This window comes from Artemia franciscana, chromosome 19 (assembly GCF_032884065.1).
Source record: "Artemia franciscana chromosome 19, ASM3288406v1, whole genome shotgun sequence".
Lineage (NCBI taxonomy): Eukaryota > Metazoa > Arthropoda > Branchiopoda > Anostraca > Artemiidae > Artemia > Artemia franciscana.
Genome location: NC_088881.1, coordinates 35,160,490 through 35,180,183, shown reverse-complemented (window position 1 = coordinate 35,180,183; position 19,694 = coordinate 35,160,490). Strand labels below are relative to the sequence as shown.

Below are 19,694 nucleotides of genomic sequence, written 5' to 3'. Positions count from 1 at the left end.
TCACACTATAGAAAAGAAACATACACTGATATTCATACCTTCTTGTTGATACGTCACTACAATATTCCATGTGCATAGTACTATTAATGCCATCTTTTAAAAAACACCAAGAAGTTATTCAAGGTCCTCATAATATTTATGTATAATGCTAAGAAATTATTCCTCTTTTAGATTCCCATTTGGTAAGGAAAACACCCGCAGCTTATTCTGACGGTGTTTATATGCTAGCTGGGACAAATCGACCATCACCCAGAATGATCTCAGAAGCGTTGATGAAGGGAGCTGATGGATTGCCTTCGTCAGCAAATAGAACTGCGCTATTTGCTTTTTTTGGTAAGTTCCATTTCTTCGTTTTATTTATCCAGAGCAAGTGTCTTTAAGTAGTATTTCATTTACTATCTATATAATCAAACCTTTCACTAATAAAAGCTCTGGCACAGGTACAAACTTTGTAGGAGCTTCGGGCCCCGAGTCACACTTACAATACTCCAGAGACTGTACCCCCACATAGAACTCTAGAAAGGGTTCTCTACCCGATATGGAAGGATTCAGTTGTGAAAGAGGGAGGCCTTGAATAGATTTGGTTGGAGGAGGAGCGTGCGTAGCTGTGTTGGCCTCAGGCGGCTTGGTGCTGCAGCAAGTTAGTGGTAGTAGTTGTAGTAGTACACTGGAATTGGGGTAAAGTTTGCGATGAGTGTAACACAGAATTTACTTCGGGAAAAGGGATTTTCTTTTATGTAAGAGGGTAGAACCCATATCAATCTTCCTCCTCCCTAAAATGGCTCCTTTGATTTTTAATGAATATAAAGAAAAAGTATTTCGAGATATAAGAGACACCAGGTCAGGTAATATGTGTCTAATAAAAATTTAATTTTCTTAATGAAATTTTATTTCAGGCCAGTTAGTATCCTCTGAGATCTTAATGGCAAGTGAATCTGGTTGTCCGATTGAAATGCACAAAATTTATATAGAAAAGTGTGACGAAATGTACGACGCAGAATGCCGTGGCAATAAATATATGCCATTTCATCGAGCCTGGTATGACCACAAAACTGGACAAAGTCCAAATAGCCCACGAGAACAGGTAACCCTTGCTTTTATTACTAATTTACTAACTTGTTTCACATTGAACACCCTTGGCTCATCGTGGTAAATAGACAAATAGGTGGCAGCTTCAAGTGCCATGGACAGTGAAAATGAAATCTGATTGTTTGAATTGATTAACCATGGCTTTAATTCACGGAAGTACAGGAGGGCGGAGGACAAAACCATATTTTCCAAAATTTAGGTGGCAAGTTCGATGTTCTTTTTCAATTTTTCGAAAAATACCAAAAAACCGTTTTTCAATGAAAAACCAAAGAAATATATCTTTCCAGATTCTGGGGGGGGGATAATTTTGATTTCTTTTCGATTTTCTCGAAAAAAAAATAAAAAAAACACTTTCAATGAAAACCCCAAAACATATTTTTCGATATGTGGACAAAAGGTGGACAAAAAACATTGGAGGGTAAGGATAAAATGCTCCCTCCCATTTGACGGCACTTTTTGGTAAGTAATCCAACTATATCCATTGATAAAAATTAGGGAAAGTGTGAAATTCGATTTTTAGCAAAAATAGCTTCTCGTTAACTGTGCTCTTTTTGAGGAGTGGACGCCGAATTTAAGGGTATAGTAATTTAAGGGTAAGTAAAAAAACAAAAAGAAAAATTAGCTGAATATTTATGGTGCCGAACCACTAAGAAGGTGTAGCTTTATGGCTGCACATGTGTTTGTGTTCAGCTGCACAGGTAGTTGTGTCCTTATATGGAAAATATGTAGCTGTGTAGCTTTATGGCACCAAACATCTTGAGAAGGTGAAGCTTTCCTTTAATGGTGTAGTATTCTTTTGAAATCAAGATATTGTTGATGCTGGAATTCTTGTGGACGAAAAACATTGTCAAATTCAACTAAATTAATTAATATTTTTAAATTATTTCCTCTGCTTAATGTGTCATTCCTGACAAAAAGGTGGTACTACTCTAAAACCTCATAATTTTGAAGCAGTAAAAAAAAAAAAAAAAAAAAAAAAAAAAAAAAAAAAAAAAAAAAAAAAAAAAAAAAAAAAAAAAAATCTTGGGAAATCGGTTTTCGGGGTAAAAATGTTTTAGTACCGTGTCCTTGTTATATCGAAACACAATTTAAACCAACAGCAGTACTGGATACAATAGCCATTCGATTAGTTTCGTCAGTTGCTTTGGCCAAACAAATCCAAAGTTATTAGCTAAAACCTGCTGTTTTCTTTGATCATATTCCGAAAAAAAAACGGCTTGGCTTGACTACTCTACCTAAGAATATTGAGCCAGTCCAAGCTAGGGTTGCCACCTGCAGCACGAAAGGGCTATTTTAGCACCATTTTATCATGTGTAGCACTGTAGCACATGCTACATCGTAGCTCTTTTTATTTTATATGAGGAAATTGAAAACATAGAGATACAAAATGTTATTACATGATCTTTTAACATCAAAATATATGTCAGAACATCTTTTTATTCTTTTTATAATTCATAATTCATTATTTTTATTCATAACTCATCATTCTTTTCACAATTATTTTTATAAATTTTTTTTATATTTCATTAGATGTTTCTCACATCAAAATATATGCCAGAGCGTTTTTTTTATAAATAGCAATAACCTAAATACACTTTAATATGGGATATGCGTATACGGGCACATTCATAATTCATAATTCATTATTTTGAACCGTGGTAAACATTCAGCGCAATATTTTTAAGGAAAAGGTAGGATTTGCCGTATTTTCAATTAAATTGTAAACATTTTCTTTGCATATAACTACATATAAACTTTACTGGGTCTATCAACATAGGTGACGAGCTGGCAATTCATGCGATAGTTAAAGCCCAATCATAGACATGGTCTTTTAGATGGTTTGCGGTTAGGGGGAAGGAAGCAGTTATCAAGCCCCTGCTTGTAGTAATTTCTATTCGTTTTAAGTTTGACTTGAGCATTCATTTGAATTTTACTCGTTTAGAATTTAATTATTCATTTATGTCAATATTTGATACCTTTATTTTTGATGCGATTATTGGTTTTAATTCCTGTCTGTTTTGGGTTTTATTAATCATTTGATAGTAAAATAATTTCTAGTCGTTTTAAATCTGAAATATTGCAAGAATTTATTTATGCTCGTCTAAGTTTGAATATGGCTCTTTACTTTCCTTTGAAAAAGTGCTTTTTCGGGAAACTTTTATTTTGAATTAACGTTAACAAAGCAGAATTAAACATTACCGCTTGTCACAGTTTAGTTTATTTGGGATGGACCCTCCCCCAAAAATACCTAATTCACACTTCAAACTTCCCACTCATGATTATAGATAGGTACAACAATTGAGAGGGAGGGGTATTTTCCACCTATATTTTCGCCCAACCGTCTAGGGCTAAACGGAAAGCAGGTCGTCTGCGTTTGGGGTGGAAGAATGTCGTAAAGAAATATTTAAGGGAAATGGGAACTTCTTGGAATGGTGTAAAGAAGAAGGTTTTGAATAAATTAGGACGGAAGAGGAGCGTGCGTAGCTGTGTTGGCCTCACGTGTCTTGGTGCTGCAGTGAGCTGTTAGTAATAGTTTGTGATATACATAGGATTTTGGTTTAGGTGATAGCCAATTTAGAAAAAGAAACTTCAGCTAGGCTGTTTATTAGGAAAATTTGAAATTACAGACCAATTGCATAGATCTTGTGGTTGGGGAGAGCATGTTTTTGACTCCCCTCAACCCATCCTTTGTGCATGCCTGTTTGAGATACTTAATATGAACACGATACTTAAGAAATTCTGTAATTTTGTTTGCTAGGATAATTAGCTTTTGGGAAAAAACATTTTAGTAACCTATTGTGAATTTTTTTTTGTTCAGGTCCAGGGTGCATCTAAATGCCTCAAGCGTTATCCATGGTCGGCAGGGTATATCGACCCGGTCTTGCGCTTAAGCTCTTAACAAGTTGCAAAATTATATTGGAAATGCAGTTTTCTCTTGAAATTTGCATAAGCAATTGTTTATTTTTCGAAAAAAATGTAGTATGGTTACAAGCATGATAAAGATTGCTAACAGTTCTGCTGGCTCCCTGAAAAGAACCTTAAAGGAAAAGATTACCATTTTTCAGTAGAGCTCATGTACAGAATTAAATTTCATTTGGGTTTAAGAAATTGTCCTATAGGCACGTTCTCATTTTTTTTGGAGGGGAGGGGGAGGGGCAATAATAGTAAAAACAAACAAAGAGTAAGACCAGTCATTTGAATAAGAGGTACCTAAAAATTCCAAAAATTTTGGATGCTTGAGGGGGACAGTAAGCCCCGAAACCCCTGTGTACCTCTCTGTTGCGCTATTTACAAATATTCCTGTTGCTTTGGATTCAAATCTTTCCATGTTTATGATGTACTTATTGCATATTGGCAAGGTCCTGGCAAAACTTCTGCTTTAACCCCACAGTAATTTTTTCTGTTTCATGAAATTTCAATTAACGCATATTTCATAACTCTTTGGAGCATCTGGAAAAGCATGAACTAGGTCTGTATGTACTAGTTATTTTGAGAATGTGGGGGAGAAGGAAACGCAAAGACAGGTAAATTCTATGAAACCTACAGGAAGTGCCAGTACAACCGGAAAAAATATTGGAATTCGAGGGCCCTCCTGAACTTCCCTGCTTGCATACCTATACCCCCTGCCCCCGCGTCCAATTAGCATTTATGAATTTGTTCTACCAATAGTTAAGATCAATAATGCTTTGGTTATTCTTAAGACATCGAGGGAAAATATCATTAAACAATATCAATGGAATTTCGAAATAACTATATTTGAAAGAAAGGATTTAGGCATTTAGTCAAAGAATCGGAGCGAGAACTTCCTATACCAAACCTTTTCAGGTAGTCAAGAATCTAAAATGTTATGCTCATTGATTCAATTCGGTTAGTAGGATTATGTGAATCTAGATGCATGAGGCCATTTTTTGGGGGTTTGATTTAATTTCTTATTTTACGGTATTAGTGACAGAGGGGTCTCTGACTTCCAGAAATTGCGTAGGCCTACACCTAGTGCCGTATGGCGAAAGTGCGTCGGTTACCGTGGCGGTTACGCTAAATCTTGCGGTTACCGTGCCACGCGTGGTAGAACTCTGCATTACGTGTGTCACTCTCAAATATACACCAGATACTGGAAAGTGTGCGGCCCCTCGTTATTGACTGAGTTTTTCCATTGTTGTTATTAGACTGTTACTGATCTTTGTTCTCTCGATTTTAATGAAACCGAATAATTAATCCGATAATTAAATATTTAAACCGATAAATAATTAATTAATTAATAATTAAATAATTAAACCGAATAATTAAACCGATTTAATGAAACCGAAGGGCTGACCATTTTTGAAAATCGTATTAATTAGATGGGGCACGCCACGTATGGCGGAAGTATACCAAATTTTATGAGATATACACCAGGAGTTGAAAAGCGGGTATCCTCCCCAAATCATCCAAATATAATTGATAGCAAAATGTTGCAGAAATACAGCTCAGCAGCCCTTGTGACTGCTGTGTGGAGAATTTAACTAAAGATATTATTGTAACACTTTTGGATCATCATTAACCAAAACAGGGTATTTTTCTTCTTTTTTAAGATGTAAGTTTAATAATTATATTATTCATAAAATGTGAATACAGGCTAACATATTTTGACTAGTCCTGAGAATGGAGAATGGACGAGCTTATGACATTTTGGAGGGCAACAAAATCAATATTTTACTATGTTCAAAGACTTTCGGTACAATTCGCCTGTTTTTGTGCCATTTCTGAACTGTGCCTCTCCTCCTAAAACTCCTCTATATGTGCCAGACTTACCTCGGAGGGACCGTTATCAGTACTACGAAAAAGAGTAACTATTAAGACAGGCACATAAGCTGGGTGGGGCCGAGTTCCTTTGAGTTACTCGGACTAGGGTAATTGAAAGAATGCATACAATTGAAAGGTATTTGACTTAATATTTAATCAAAATGTTACCTTCTTATATGAGATTTTGTGAAAAGCTGCAGTGTTTTGGGTATTTTGTGAATATTCAAGGTCACCCTAATTCAAACTCGGAAGATGATGAGAGGTGATTTTGGGGTTTGAGCTGTATCTTGTTTGCAAGAAAATAACGAGGTGTTAGAATTAATGGAAACCAAATTTGTGGAAGCAATTTAAATTGAAATTAAATTTTGCCTTTAGAGCGATGATAGTGCTAACCATATTCAGTTTCTACTAACAAACAAGAGCTAAGAGCTCATATGGCACTTGTGACGAGGCGAGAAGAGCTAAGAGCCAAGAGATCCAATGGTATGAGCTTTAACAAAATTCTATGAATAAATAGATTAATTTAAAAAGGAAAATAAGAGGCTTAATGCCGGTCAGGATTTAAAATAAGAGCTCTGAGTCACGATGTCCTTCTAAATATAAAAATTCATTAAGATCCGATCACCCACTCGTAAGTTATAAATACATAATTTCTTCTAATTTTTCCTCTCCCTTTAGCCCCCCAGATGGTCGAATCTGGGAAAACGACTTTATCAAGTCAAATTGTGCAGCTCCCTGACACGCCTACCAATTTTATCGTTCTAGCACGTTCAGAAGTACCAAACTCGCCAAATCACTGAACCCCTCCCGCCAACTCCCCCGAAGAGAGCGAATCCAGTACGATTCTGTCAATCACGTATCAAGGACATTTGTTTATTCTATCCACCAAGCTTCATGTCGATTCCTCCACTCCAAGTGTTTTTCCAAGATTTCCTCCTCCAACTCCCCCCAATGTCAAAAGATCTGGTCAGGATTTGAAATAAGAGCTCTGAGACATGAATTCCTTCTAAAAATCAAATTTCATTAAGATCCGATTATCTATTCATAAGATAAAAATACCCCAATTTTCACGTTTTCCAAGAATTCTGGTTTCCCCCTCCAATTCCCCCCAATGTCACAGGATCTGGTCAGAATTTAAAATTAGAACTTTAAAGCACGAGATCTTTCTAAATATCAAATTTCATTAAGATCTGGTCACCCTTTCGTAAGTTACAAATACCTCAATCTTCAAAATTACCCCCCCCCCCCCAATTCCACAAAAGAGAGCAGATCCGGTCCGGTTATGTCAGTCACGTATCTTAGACACGTTTCTATTCTTCCCATCCAGTTTCATCCTGATCTCACCGCTTTAAGTATTTTCTAAGATTTCAGGTCCCCCCAACTGCCCCCTCCCCCAATTACGCTTGATCCGGTTGAGTTTAAAATAGGAGATCTGAGTTACGAGGTCCTTCTAAATATGAAGTTTCATGAAGATCCGATCACTCCTTCGTAAGTTAAAAATACGTCATTTTTTCTTATTTTTCAGAATTAACCCTTCCCCACCCAATAGAGTGGATCCGTTCCAATTACGTAAATCACGTATGTAAGACTTCTGCTTATTTTTCCCACCAAGTTTCATCCCGATCCCTCCAATCTAAGCCTTTTCCATAATTTTAGGCTCCCCCACCCCAAACTTCCCCCAATGTCACCAGATCCGGTCAGGATTTAAAATAAGAGCTTTGAGACACGATACCCTTCTAAATATCAAATTTCATTGAGATCCGATCACCCGTTCGTAAGTTAAAAATACCTCATTTTTTCTAATTTTTCAGAATTAACCCCTCCCCCAACTACCCCAAAGAGAGCGGATCCGTTCCGATTATGTCAATCATGTATCTAGGACTTGTGCTTATTTTTCCCACCAAATTTCATCCCGATCCCTCCACTCTAAGTGTTTTCCAAGTTTTAGGTTTCCCCCTCCCAGCTCCCCCCAATGTCACCAAATCCGGTAGGGATTTAAAATAAGAGCTCTGAGACACAATATCATTCCAAACATCAAATTTCATTAAGATCCCATCACCCGCTCATAAGTTAAAAATGCTTCATTTTTTTAATTTTTTCCGAATTAAACGGCCTCCCACCCCCACCCCCCACCTGATGGTCAAATCGGGAACTATTTCGGGAACGACTATTTCTAATTTAATCTGGTCTGGTCCCTGATACGCTTGCCAAATTTCATCGTCCTAGCTTACCTGGAAGTGCCTAAAGTAGCAAAACCGGGACCGACAGACAGACCGACAGAATTTGCGTTTGCTATATGTCACTTTGTTAATACCAAGTGCCACAAAAACGTGGTGATTCTCTCAAATCGAGATGACAGACCCTTGACGAGACCAATGCCACTTGCGGATGGATTTGTGTTCCCCGTTTCCTAACTATAATCAATTTCTGTAAATTCTATATAATCGAATTTTAGACTGTACGACAAATAAAGACGAGAAAGCTTATTTCTTGTTTAAGAAAGCTTGAGGTTGAACTTCTCATGCCTAAATCTATATAATAACGGTGAGTGTATTATAAGCCAAACAGGGACATATAACACCGTGGGCTAATTGATATTACACGTCACAAGATGGATAATATAAATATTAACATTCTTTCACCCCCCCCCAACATTAGTTAGGCTACTATCCTTTCTTCACCCCTCCACTAACGTATTTGCAAACCTGAATCATTTTCCTTTTTAAATAGACCTAACTATCGTCCAAAATTGCTTCTTAAATGAGAAAGCTAGGACTCTCAGAGAACGTGGGCAGCATCCTCAACTCCTGAATTACACATAGGTTTAGTTTAGCTTTGAAAGTCCTTGGCAGGTTAAGTCAGAAAGTTGACTTTAAGTTCGTAGATTTTAAACGTAGGCCATAACGTAATTGAGAATTTTTGACCTAGAAGTGTGTAGTTATTATATCTACCCTCTTTTTTTGTTTTTATTTCACTTGATGGAAGTTAGCCACTTTAGTCGTTCTCTTTGTCACCTTTGTTTACTTTATACTGCTGTTAATGATTAGTATTGGTATTGCAATGACTTATGGGTCGTGTTTGTATATGTCTAGTCCAGTCTCGCCTTCTTCAGTATTAAGCCGAACACTCGGAAACAGTCGTCTCACAGATCTGATCTTTTTTTAGTATTAATTATTGCTATATTTTTTTTTCTTTGCAGTAGGTACATTTGTTTTTAGTGATTTTTAATCACCATAATTAAGTGGGAAGATAATTCTGCTTTCTGCACCCCCTGTATTTTAAAGTATCTTTAAAGATAAGAAAACAGCAGTTTCTTAGTAAAATGAAATTGCCAAACACTATATGGCGCTGGTAGTTTTTGTCGACACTGGGGTTAGTTTGCAGTCTTGGAAGTTTCCAGTACTCTGTAATTTTGAGGTTATTGGTAATGACTGTTTGCTTAGCTATTGTCAAGGGGGTAATACTACTATTACTACTAACAACTCACCGCAACAGCAAGCCGCCAGAGGCCTACAAAGCTACGCACGCTCCTCCTCCAGCCAAATCTATTCAAGGCCTCTCTCTCAGCAGGGTAATGCACATTTGTCTTAGAAGTGGAAACCCCAGATACGACCTATTGGCGCAACAGCAATGATATGGCCCCGAGGGTTTACAGCTTATCGCTGAAAGAGACAACTGATTCTGTTCCTAGCCAGCTTTGTCTGCAGGAATGTTATGCAGACCAACTGTCAGCGTAGCGCAGGTACCAATCTCCTGATTACCTGGCGTTGACCATGAGTGCCATGCTTGGTTGTGGGCAAACCCTCCGATGAATTGATACTGGCCATTATTCCTATTGAACAACACTTTTCGTAGATATTATTTTATTTCTAAACCTTCGACAATTTTCAAAAATTTTCAGTGATGGGGGGGGGGGGGTCATGAATAATTTCGCTGGGGGGCTGGACTAAGGTTTGAGAAGCACAATTTTCAGAAAAAAATTAAATGTTTTCCAAAATTTAGATTTTACATCTTTTTTTTTTAATGGAAGGGTAAACGACCAATATATCCCTTGTTCCTTGGGACCAGGGGGAGGGCCTCGGGGCCCGGTTTCTCCAAAATATGAAATTGGGCTGAATTTCTGGGCACTTCTTATTCACATCGTGAAGCGGAATTTGTTTTTATCATAGATCCCCCACACTATCGACAAAATTTATGCGCGTACGTGCCTGATTGTTGTTGTCCATTTTTACTCATACATAAGCATACTATTTTTTCATGTAACTTTAACTAGTGTTAAAGTAACTTAAACTCTTTAACTATTACTTTAATTAGAAACTTATTCCAATCCGCGCCCCCCCTTCATTTTCAACAATAGCTCTTACTTTATTGATCAATAGTCTTCACAATTGCTAGGCGTCTCTTTATTATCCTCGTTTAACATGTGCTATTTTTACCACTTACCACCAATCTCGAACGTTTGCAGTACAATTCTTCGGAGATAATGATTTCAGGAGATGCATATTAGAGGTTTACACGTTTTTAGGTTTGTGTTGAGATTATTTTTAGGCTTTATTTTTATAAGAAAAATTGCAAATTCCACGAGAAGAATTGAAAATTGCGAAGGATGTTAGGAATTTTTCATAACATCTTGGCATTTAAGATGTCAAATGCCAAGAAGCACATTTGTATACGTATCCAAGGGTTTCTTTGGGGGTGTGTGTAGATTGAAGTTCCTCTAAATACGTGTCAATATCGTATTAGACGGGTGTGGTTATAGACGATACCGGGAAACTTTTAAAATTGCTATGGCAACTCTTACTGCAGGGTATAATTTGCTATGGGGTAGGGGGGCAGCTGCTCCATTCAGAACGCGGTTCGCCCCACCCCTCCCTGACCCCTGTTTGCCTTCAACTGAAATTCATTTTTTCCTAAAACTTGTCAAAAGTAAGATAAGCCTGCATGATTCAACCATACAGAGAAACAGGTAAGTTTTTTTTTAATATATGCCTTTATTTATAGCCTTTATAGCCTTTTTTTTATAGCCTTTATGGTAGGCTACTATATGACTCACTTCTCATTTTTCACTGATATTTTCGCTTGATTGGGAAAAATTGGCTCCAACTTCCCCCCCACTCTCCCAGGTGCATAATTTGCCATGGGGCAGGGGACAACTTCCCCTTTAAGACCTAGATTTGCCCCCTGCCGAACCCAGTTTGCCCCTTCCAGCTGAAATTTAGTTTCTTCCAAAATATTGTCAAACATAAGATAAACCAAACATGAACAGAAACAGATCAGTTTTTTTAGTACATATTTACCTTTATAGTACTATAAAGTACCTTTATAGTCCGTTTGTAGGACTAAATAGTACCTTTATGGTACCAAGTGCCTTATTCTTTTGGTTTTTAATGTCATTTCCACTTGATTTGGGGAAATTGGCTCCAATTTTCCCCTTCCCCAAGTAGTTTGACGAAATTACGCCATTGCCCCCTCCCCAGAGTTTTTACCAAATTATGCCACTGTCTTTGTTAGCCAAAAAGTAAGCCGTGGCTTTGTTATGGCTTTTTCAAACGAAGCCGGTCATAGTATTGGATTTTTTTTTCTGGGAGCTCCCGTCTCTGTTGGTGTTTTTTGAAGCTCAAATGACGAATCTGGTGCTCTTTAAGTGTTTTGGGTAAAGTCGAAACCTGTGAACGCAGACCTGCATTTACTTGGCCGATTTCACCTAAAAATTCGGCACTGAACAAAAGGTTTAGGATTGCATATAAATATTCATCTCTCACTTTAAGCGAGAATCACCATTGCACATAGTAACGGCAACTAAAAACTTGAAAGACACGTAGGCTATAGTTTATAAGCAGATTGACTACTTCAGATAATATTCATGTTTGACGGTATCCCGTTTGCAAAAAGTTGCCAATTATAAAGATAAATTTTATTTGCAGAGAAAAATTGTTTAAAAGAGTAGAAATATACATCCTAAAAAATTAATAATAATCAGGAATTTAAATTATAATGAAAAGACATCAATGCAGTTTCTGGTAGTTCCGGGCTCTAAATAAAAAAAAAAAAAAAAAATGGTGAAAAATAAGCAAAAAATAATCTAAAAATATATGACTCCAAATAGATTAAGAAGGTGTGAATGAATGTAAAATGGGCTAAATAGGGCACTTTTTTATTTTGATGTCCTTCTTTCGTAAAATTTGGGCTAAAGAAATAATTTTTTTCCGTGTTATAAGGTATGAAAAAACAGGCATTATTTTGATAAAAAAAAATCAGGCAATGATTGCTGATGAAATAAAAGCATTATATTAAAGGACCTGTCGGTAAAATTTAATCATGTTTGTCAGTAAATAATAAATATTAAAATAATAAAAATAAATTCATTTCAAAATTAACTAAAAAGGAGAAAATATTTTTTTCTTGAATATTTGTGAATATAAGTGAAAATGAGGGGCGTAAAACGGACCGAGCTTTGCATAACATACCCATCAATTTGATTTTAATTCTAAATGTATAAATGAAAAAAGTTGTTAGATCGAAGAAAACGAGTTCAAAAGATCAAATTAGGTTATATCATGGATTCTCAAGAAAAAACATAAGTTATTTTCACCTTAAAGTATATCTTGGGAAAGAGCTATAATTTTTTTTTATATTTATGATTTTTTACCTTTTAGCCTTCTCTAAGACAAAAAATCATCTTATTTAAGGTTCGAACCTAAGTTACCACGACCAGAGTTAAGGGTTCTTACTGTTGCGCCATTAAGTGTTGTATTATAGTATTTGCCTTAAACTTTTTGCTCTGCCCAATCATCCATTTATTTTGTTTTATTTATGCACGGGGGAGTATAAAAGAACGGGAATTTTGATGTTATATTATTGCATGGTCATTGGAATCGTGTACATTGGTAAAACTTGGAAGTAACTGAATATTCGTAAGTCGTCGAAAAATGGTTAACAAATTCAACAAATTTATGAGGCAAACAAACAAAAATACAACGGTACAAAAACGTTGGTGAGGTGAGGAAAACATTTTAAAAATATCTGGTTCATTTTCTTTTGATCAGAGTTGAGATACTCGTTCATGGTTCAACATGGCATCAATGACGAAAATGTAGTTCTGCCCTAAAAACTTCGTAATGCTGAAATTGCCAAAAGAAAAAATGTTAGAAATCTGTGGTTTTCAGGTATGAAAAAATTCAAGTTGTGTCAAGGGGGGAGGGGAAATGTATTATTCCCGTGTCCTTGGTAATTTAGTATAACAACAGGGGATATTCATTTATAAGTGGCACATGCACGTGTTTCGTGAGGAAATACTTCAATTGGAAAAATTGGCCAAATTAGGCTAATAACTTTCGCCATTTGGGAAAGTATAGTCTTGGAAAACCTGGCAACCGTGGTAATAAATAAAACGTTTAAATCATTGCTTAGCGTTTCAAATACGGTTGAACAAAATCAGGATTTTGATTCGAATGTACATAATGACTATACCCCTGGTCAGCATAAACGACCTCCTAATAAAAGAAAGAAGCAATAATCATTTGAAATTATAGAAATACTTATATTTTTTTATGTTGAACATTTTGTTGATTATTCCCACAAGTACACACAAGTTCAACTTTTATTCGGGGGGGGGGGAGAGGAAGTCCTTCCAATCAATGCAAAAGGGGATTCGCCCCCTGTATGTCTATAAGGTTGTTTCTATGGTTTATAAGAACGAGGAGATTTACCCCTTCGTTGGAAAGACGAGGCAATTTTTTCTGCGAGTCATGATCTACGAATCATGTAATCTTAACTAAGCGTAATACAACCAAATGGGAAATAAAATAAAAACTAAACTGCTGAATACTGATAGATGCTTTGGGAATTATGAATATGTGATCTCCCACATGGAACTGTGCAACTAAGGAGTTGTACATAGGTTAAGAGGTGTGTGATTGAAGGGAATTGAATGGTTGTTGAATAAAGTTCTTCTAAATTCACTTAAAAATCAAGAAATTCAAATTTTGGTCGGACTCTACATGCAGGCAGTTAGTATCAGAAATTTTTTTCAAAGGGAGCGGATTGAACTGTAAAGAAGAACATTTCAGCCAATGTTTTTGGGAAGGTGGTGTGGGGTATTTCCTACAATTCTTGAAGGGATTCTTCCCATGGATCCGGTATGACGACTTTTGTGGTGATATTTTCAGTTATATATGTTGACGTCCTACATAGAGGAAGGGAGGGGGAAGTGGGCAGCGCTTTTATTTTACTACCCTATCAAGTTATGTAATTTCAGATGTTTGTATTCATTACCTGTTTTTGCCAAGGTTGAATATCTTCTAGTTTCTGGTACAAGTGGTTGCTTAATCTTTTTAAGCAAATTACTTACGTCACGAAGCTGACTGCTACTTTGTTAATAGTGACAATGGTTAAACATCTTTGAGTGCTTGTCAAACTGGTCGTGGTCTGCAGCTATCAGATCTCCAAAATCAGGAAGGAAGCGCCATCTACTGGGTTATGTTTTCTGGAGACCAAAAAAGAAATGAAAAAAATTACTTCGATAATAAAAAGAGCGCTTTAATTAAATTTTTTTCGACGCATTTTTGCGAGCTACTCACATTATTACTTATGTGTATATTTATGAAGAGGGGTAAAGAGTGAAGCTTTGATAAATTGAGGTAGAGGAGGAAGGTGTGCAGCTGTGACAGATTCACGTGCCTTGTTGCTGTTAACCCTACTATGAGTTATTAGTATTAGAAGTAGTATGTCAGAGAGGGAAGTAGTTTCTTAGGACACACTGCCTTTCCGTTTATAATTAAAACAAAATGCAAATATAATAACAGGCGTAACGTGAATATGCGTGATATGGTGAAAGTTTGACACCCATGACGGAACAAGGGGTGTACTGAAATTTACGGTGAAAAGGGTGGAGAACCACTCGATCAATGCCATTTAGCGTTTCTGGGCAAAGATGTAACTAAAAATAGCTTCAATTCTTGATTAACTCTGCTAAAATCTTGATTTGCTGAACTGTAAACCCTCCCCCCAAATAAAAAATCGTGCGTGCGCACCTCTTAAAGGGGGATTGAGGGGATGTCTCGGCCGAAAGATTTGTATTTCCTGGCTGTAAGTAATCCCCGTTTTTTTCGGTATACTGTTTTCTCTTATTAATGTATATTTAACCATAGATAGGATTTTTGGAATAGTTTGAATGAGTCCTGCCATCCCTCGACATCATTAACAACCCTTAAATTGGTGATATAAACAAAACGCATCACGGCAAATAGTGGCTAGAGAAAGACCGGTTTTAAAATTCAATTAAATAAAAAAATTTTAAACTGAAAGTAAGTAGCGACATTAAAACTTAAAACGAACAGAAATTACTCTGTATATGAAAGGGACTATCCCCTCCTCAGCGCCTCTCTCTTTACGCTAAAGTTTGACTCTTTCTCTCAACTCTACTTTTTAAAATAGTCAAAAAAAACTTTAGCGTAAAGAGCGGCGCGTCTCTTTACGCTAAAGTTTCTAGTTATTAGTAATCATTAGTAAAAATCACTAGTTATTTGGTTTTTCGACTATGCTGAATAAAATGCCTATCTCAAAATTTTGATCCTGTGCCTTAGGGAAAAATGAGCGTGAGAAGGGGCCTTAGTGCCCTCCGATTTTTTGGTGACTTAAAAAGGGCCCTAGAACTTTCAATTTCCATTGAAATGAGCCCTCTCACGACATTCTAGGACCACTGGGTCGATACGATCACCCCTGGGGAAAAAAGAAAGGAAGAAGAAGAAGAAGAAAAAAAAAGAAAAATAAACACGCATCCGTGATCTGTCTTGTGGCAAAAAAATAGTAAAAATTCCACATTTTCGTAGATAGGAGCTTAAAACTTCTGGTATTGGGTTCTCTCATGGTGTGATTTTCGTTAAGGTTCTATGACTTTTAAGGGGTGTTTTCCCCTATTTTCTAAAACAGGGCAAATTTTCTCAGTCTCGTAACTTCTGATGGGTAAGACTAAACTTGATGAAACTTATATATTTAAAATCAGCATTAAAACGTGATTCTTTTGATGTAACTATTGGTATCAAAATTCTGTTTCTTGGAGTTTCGGTTACTATTTAGCCCGGTAGCTCCTTGCTACAGTGCTTTACCACGAACTGTTTGATACATAAGATTGACCTTTTGTCAGGAACATGCACCTAATTTTTTACTTTTTTTGAGGGGGGGGGGCAAAATTTTTAACTGATAATTCAATCAAGAAGTCCCCAGAAACTTAGGAAAATTTACACTCTCAAGAGGGGAGCGAGCTAACGGGGGACAACCATATAATAACTCATATATATATATATATATATATATATATATATATATATATATATATATATATATATATATATATATATATATATATATATATATATATATATATATATATATATATATATATATATATATATATATATATATATATCATTATTCTGTACATAAACGGGATCTGTAACGTCCTGTCTGTCATTTTGGATAAACTTCTATGATGAAATTTATTCAGCCTTTTACTTAATCCTAATTCCTAACTTACTCAGTTATCAAGCTGTTAATCGAATTTTTGTCCCTAGCAAATCAATATTCATCTATTACGAACAATTAGTATTTAATTTATTCTTGAACTTGTAGACCTTATCTGTACTACCATCTGCAAAACAAGTATTGATTCCATGTATGTCTCGCCTTTCTTTCGCTTCGTTTGGCACATAAGCTAAGCCCTCAACCAAGGGCTTCAAACTTCTTATGTTATTGACAACATAAAGCTCCAGTCTTTGGTCAATTCAGCAGGCTATTGATCCCTCCCTCTGCATACGTCCCTGGACTTCGATATGTCGTAAACTGGAGGGGGGCATTTTACGAAACATGGGGGAGACTTTTTGGTTAAAAAAAAACGAAGATACAGAAAAAATCAAAATGCTTGAGACGAAGGGAACGACACGGATGACTAAGGGAATTTTTTTTGAGGGGGATCTTTACATCGACTGTGATTTTTCTTTATCTAATTCCAATTTATTTTAAAGACGAACCGAATAACCAGTTGGATCGATGGTAGCTTCGTCTATAGTACCAGTGAAGCATGGGTGAATACGATGAGATCGTTCAAAAACGGAAAATTTAAAATGGATAAAGATGGATTTATGCCGCTTAAAAACACCAGAAGGGTCCCACTTCATAATATGCCCGCTCCACATGTGATGAAAACCTACAATCCAGAGAAGATGTTCCGTAAGTAAACAAATTCATCCTTTGATCTCTAAACTAAATTGAGTGACATATCCCTTTAATGGAATATTTTAGTCAGCAGGTTGCAATCACGACATTATTTTTCTTATAGTAGGAGCTAAAGAGCAGGATAAACGATTAAGAGCTTTATTGGGGAATTGGAGAAATTTTTGATAGCCTACAAGTATCTGCTGAACCTTAGCCATTTCCGTAGGTCTATTTTTGTCGCAAAAGCATTAGAAATATCAAAAATGCACCTTGATACTCCGTCCCACGTCCAGACTAACGTGCTCCGCGTGTGACAAAAACCTCAATCCAGTAAACATAATACGTAACTCTTTTTTATGCTTCGACTGAAGTGAGTCTCCCTTCTTATCGACTTTTTTTTGTCATTATATTGCCATCCACACATTTTACTGTCGAAACAGGAGCTAGGAAAAAAAGTAAAGAAAGTAAAAAAAGTAAAAAAAAAGTAAAAAAAGTAAAAAAAAAGTAAAAAAAAGTAAAAAAGTAAAAAGTAAAAAAGTAAAAAAAGTAAAAAGTTAAAAAAGAGGGAAGAAAGTAAATGACTAAAGATCAATTTGTTTAAGGGAGTTAGAATAAGGTATTTTACAATGTGTTCATTACTCCTGGTTCATATTTTCGTATGCCTCTTCCCGCTGTAAAGTACCAGAAACACTCAAAATGCCATTTAAAAATACCTGAGTCCTAATCGGCGTTGCCAACGCTTTGAGGTAAGTTATACTGGTTTTGTGACCAAACTGTACCATAAAAGATTCTTTATGGTACAATTTTAGCATCCTATCCTATGTCAGTTTCTATTTCATAGACAAATATACTAGGATAAACTGATAAGCGGTCATTTTTTTCTCCTATCTTCATCCTAGTGATGAAACTATTTTGAAACGCTGCTTTTCCGTGCAAAGATTCTTGAAATTCGCTGAGTTTAAATTCTACGGGACACATCCCTTAAAATCTCTACTGAGCTGATTGATATATACTCAAGGTTGCCGCTCGGTGATAAAAATCGCTAGATTTTAGTGATTTTCTTCAATAATCTAGTGATTTATGTGCTCATTTAGTGACTTTTTGTTTAGGCAATGTAAAAAAAATCACTAGAAATAGGGGTAAACAACTAGGGATGGCAACACTGTATATACAGTTCTGAATTTCCAGGCTTATTTCTATGTTAAAGCAGCAGGAACAGAGAAATGCTTCTTTGAAACATCAGAAGAGTCTAACTTCAGATACGATCACCCTAGATAAGGTCTGGCCTTACAATTCGTTCATATGAAAATTATTCTTCAATAATCTAGTGATTTATGTGCTGATTTAGTGATTTTTTTGTTTTGGCAATATATAAAATCACTAGAAATAGTGATAAATTACTAGAGGTGGCAACCCTGTATGTAATGCTCTAAATCCCCATGCTTATTTCTATATTAAAGCACCAGGACCAGGGAAATGCTTCTTTTAAACACCAGAAAAGTCTTCAGATACGATCACCCTGGATAAGATCTGGCCTTAAAATTCGTTCGTATGAAACGAATTTGGAGCCATCATATTCAAATAAATGTTGTCTTAGTGTACTTGTCTTTCCTGTATGAATAATTTCGAAATCCTTCCTACTATTCACGAAATCTTGGAGATCATGGCATGTTTTTGTTGTAAATAAAAAAATGGTAAATGGACAAACCTTTCGAAGGCTTTCAGCAGTTACTTTAACAGCTAGGGTTCGTATTCTCATTTTCTAGCAACAATTTTGTGTTAGCTCGTGGAAACAGAATTAACAGTATTAATTAATACTTAATTAATTTATTAATTTATTATTAATTTATTAATAAATTTAATTTATTTATTAATATTATATTAATTTATTAATTAATTTAATTAATACCTATTTAATTAATTAATTAAACAGCTAACAAAACTGTCGTTTCTAAAATTTTGCGGAAACAGAATTGTTAATTAAAAAATACTAAAAATTCACGGACGCGTATTGATTGTACGGTAAATGTAAACATGGGAGCTTCCAAGGCAAACAAAATTTGAAACAACATTTCAAGATTCAACGCAAGTGTGGAATGTAAGACAAAGTTTACCGCCAAAGCTGTCCGCCGTTAATCGTCGAACGGTTAGAAATTACAAATTATATTTTTATTTATCAAAATATTTAATTTTACGCTCGGAATCCATTAGCGATTTGGACCTACAGTCTTTAGAACTGTTTGAGAATTTTATTAAACATTTTTATGTTCAATTTTTCTGCTAACTTGCGGAAACACAAAACCTAGTAAAATTGTATCTACAATATATTTTGACAGAGAAACAGAGAATCAATTTGTAAATTGTTTTGTGACTTAATAATTTTTCATTCTTTTTAATGGCTTGAATTATTACATGGGAGGACAAATCAGGTGAAATTTAACTTTTCTTTCTTTATATTGGTTTAAAATTTTCCTCTAGAGGTTTTTTTTTAACACCTCTCAGGTTTTAAGTAGGTCGCGCCATCTTTCGAACAGTTCGTGGTAGCCAACTGTAGTAAGGGCGACCCGGTTACGTGGGAGGATCTATCCAGGGAGGAATTTATCATGAGGGAA

At 35.8% G+C, this 19,694-nt stretch overlaps 1 protein-coding gene across 2 annotated transcripts in view; it reads left to right on the top strand.

Annotated features, from left to right (window-relative positions):
- LOC136039608 (dual oxidase-like) overlaps window positions 1–19,694 on the top strand; it is a 180,335-nt gene that overhangs the window by 22,803 nt on the left and 137,838 nt on the right. For both annotated transcript variants that reach the window (XM_065723497.1, XM_065723498.1), the window contains exons 3-5: window positions 172–333; window positions 897–1,084; window positions 16,893–17,097. In XM_065723497.1, the coding sequence (XP_065579569.1) occupies window positions 172–333; window positions 897–1,084; window positions 16,893–17,097 (555 nt within the window). The remainder of the gene's footprint in view (window positions 1–171; window positions 334–896; window positions 1,085–16,892; window positions 17,098–19,694) is intronic.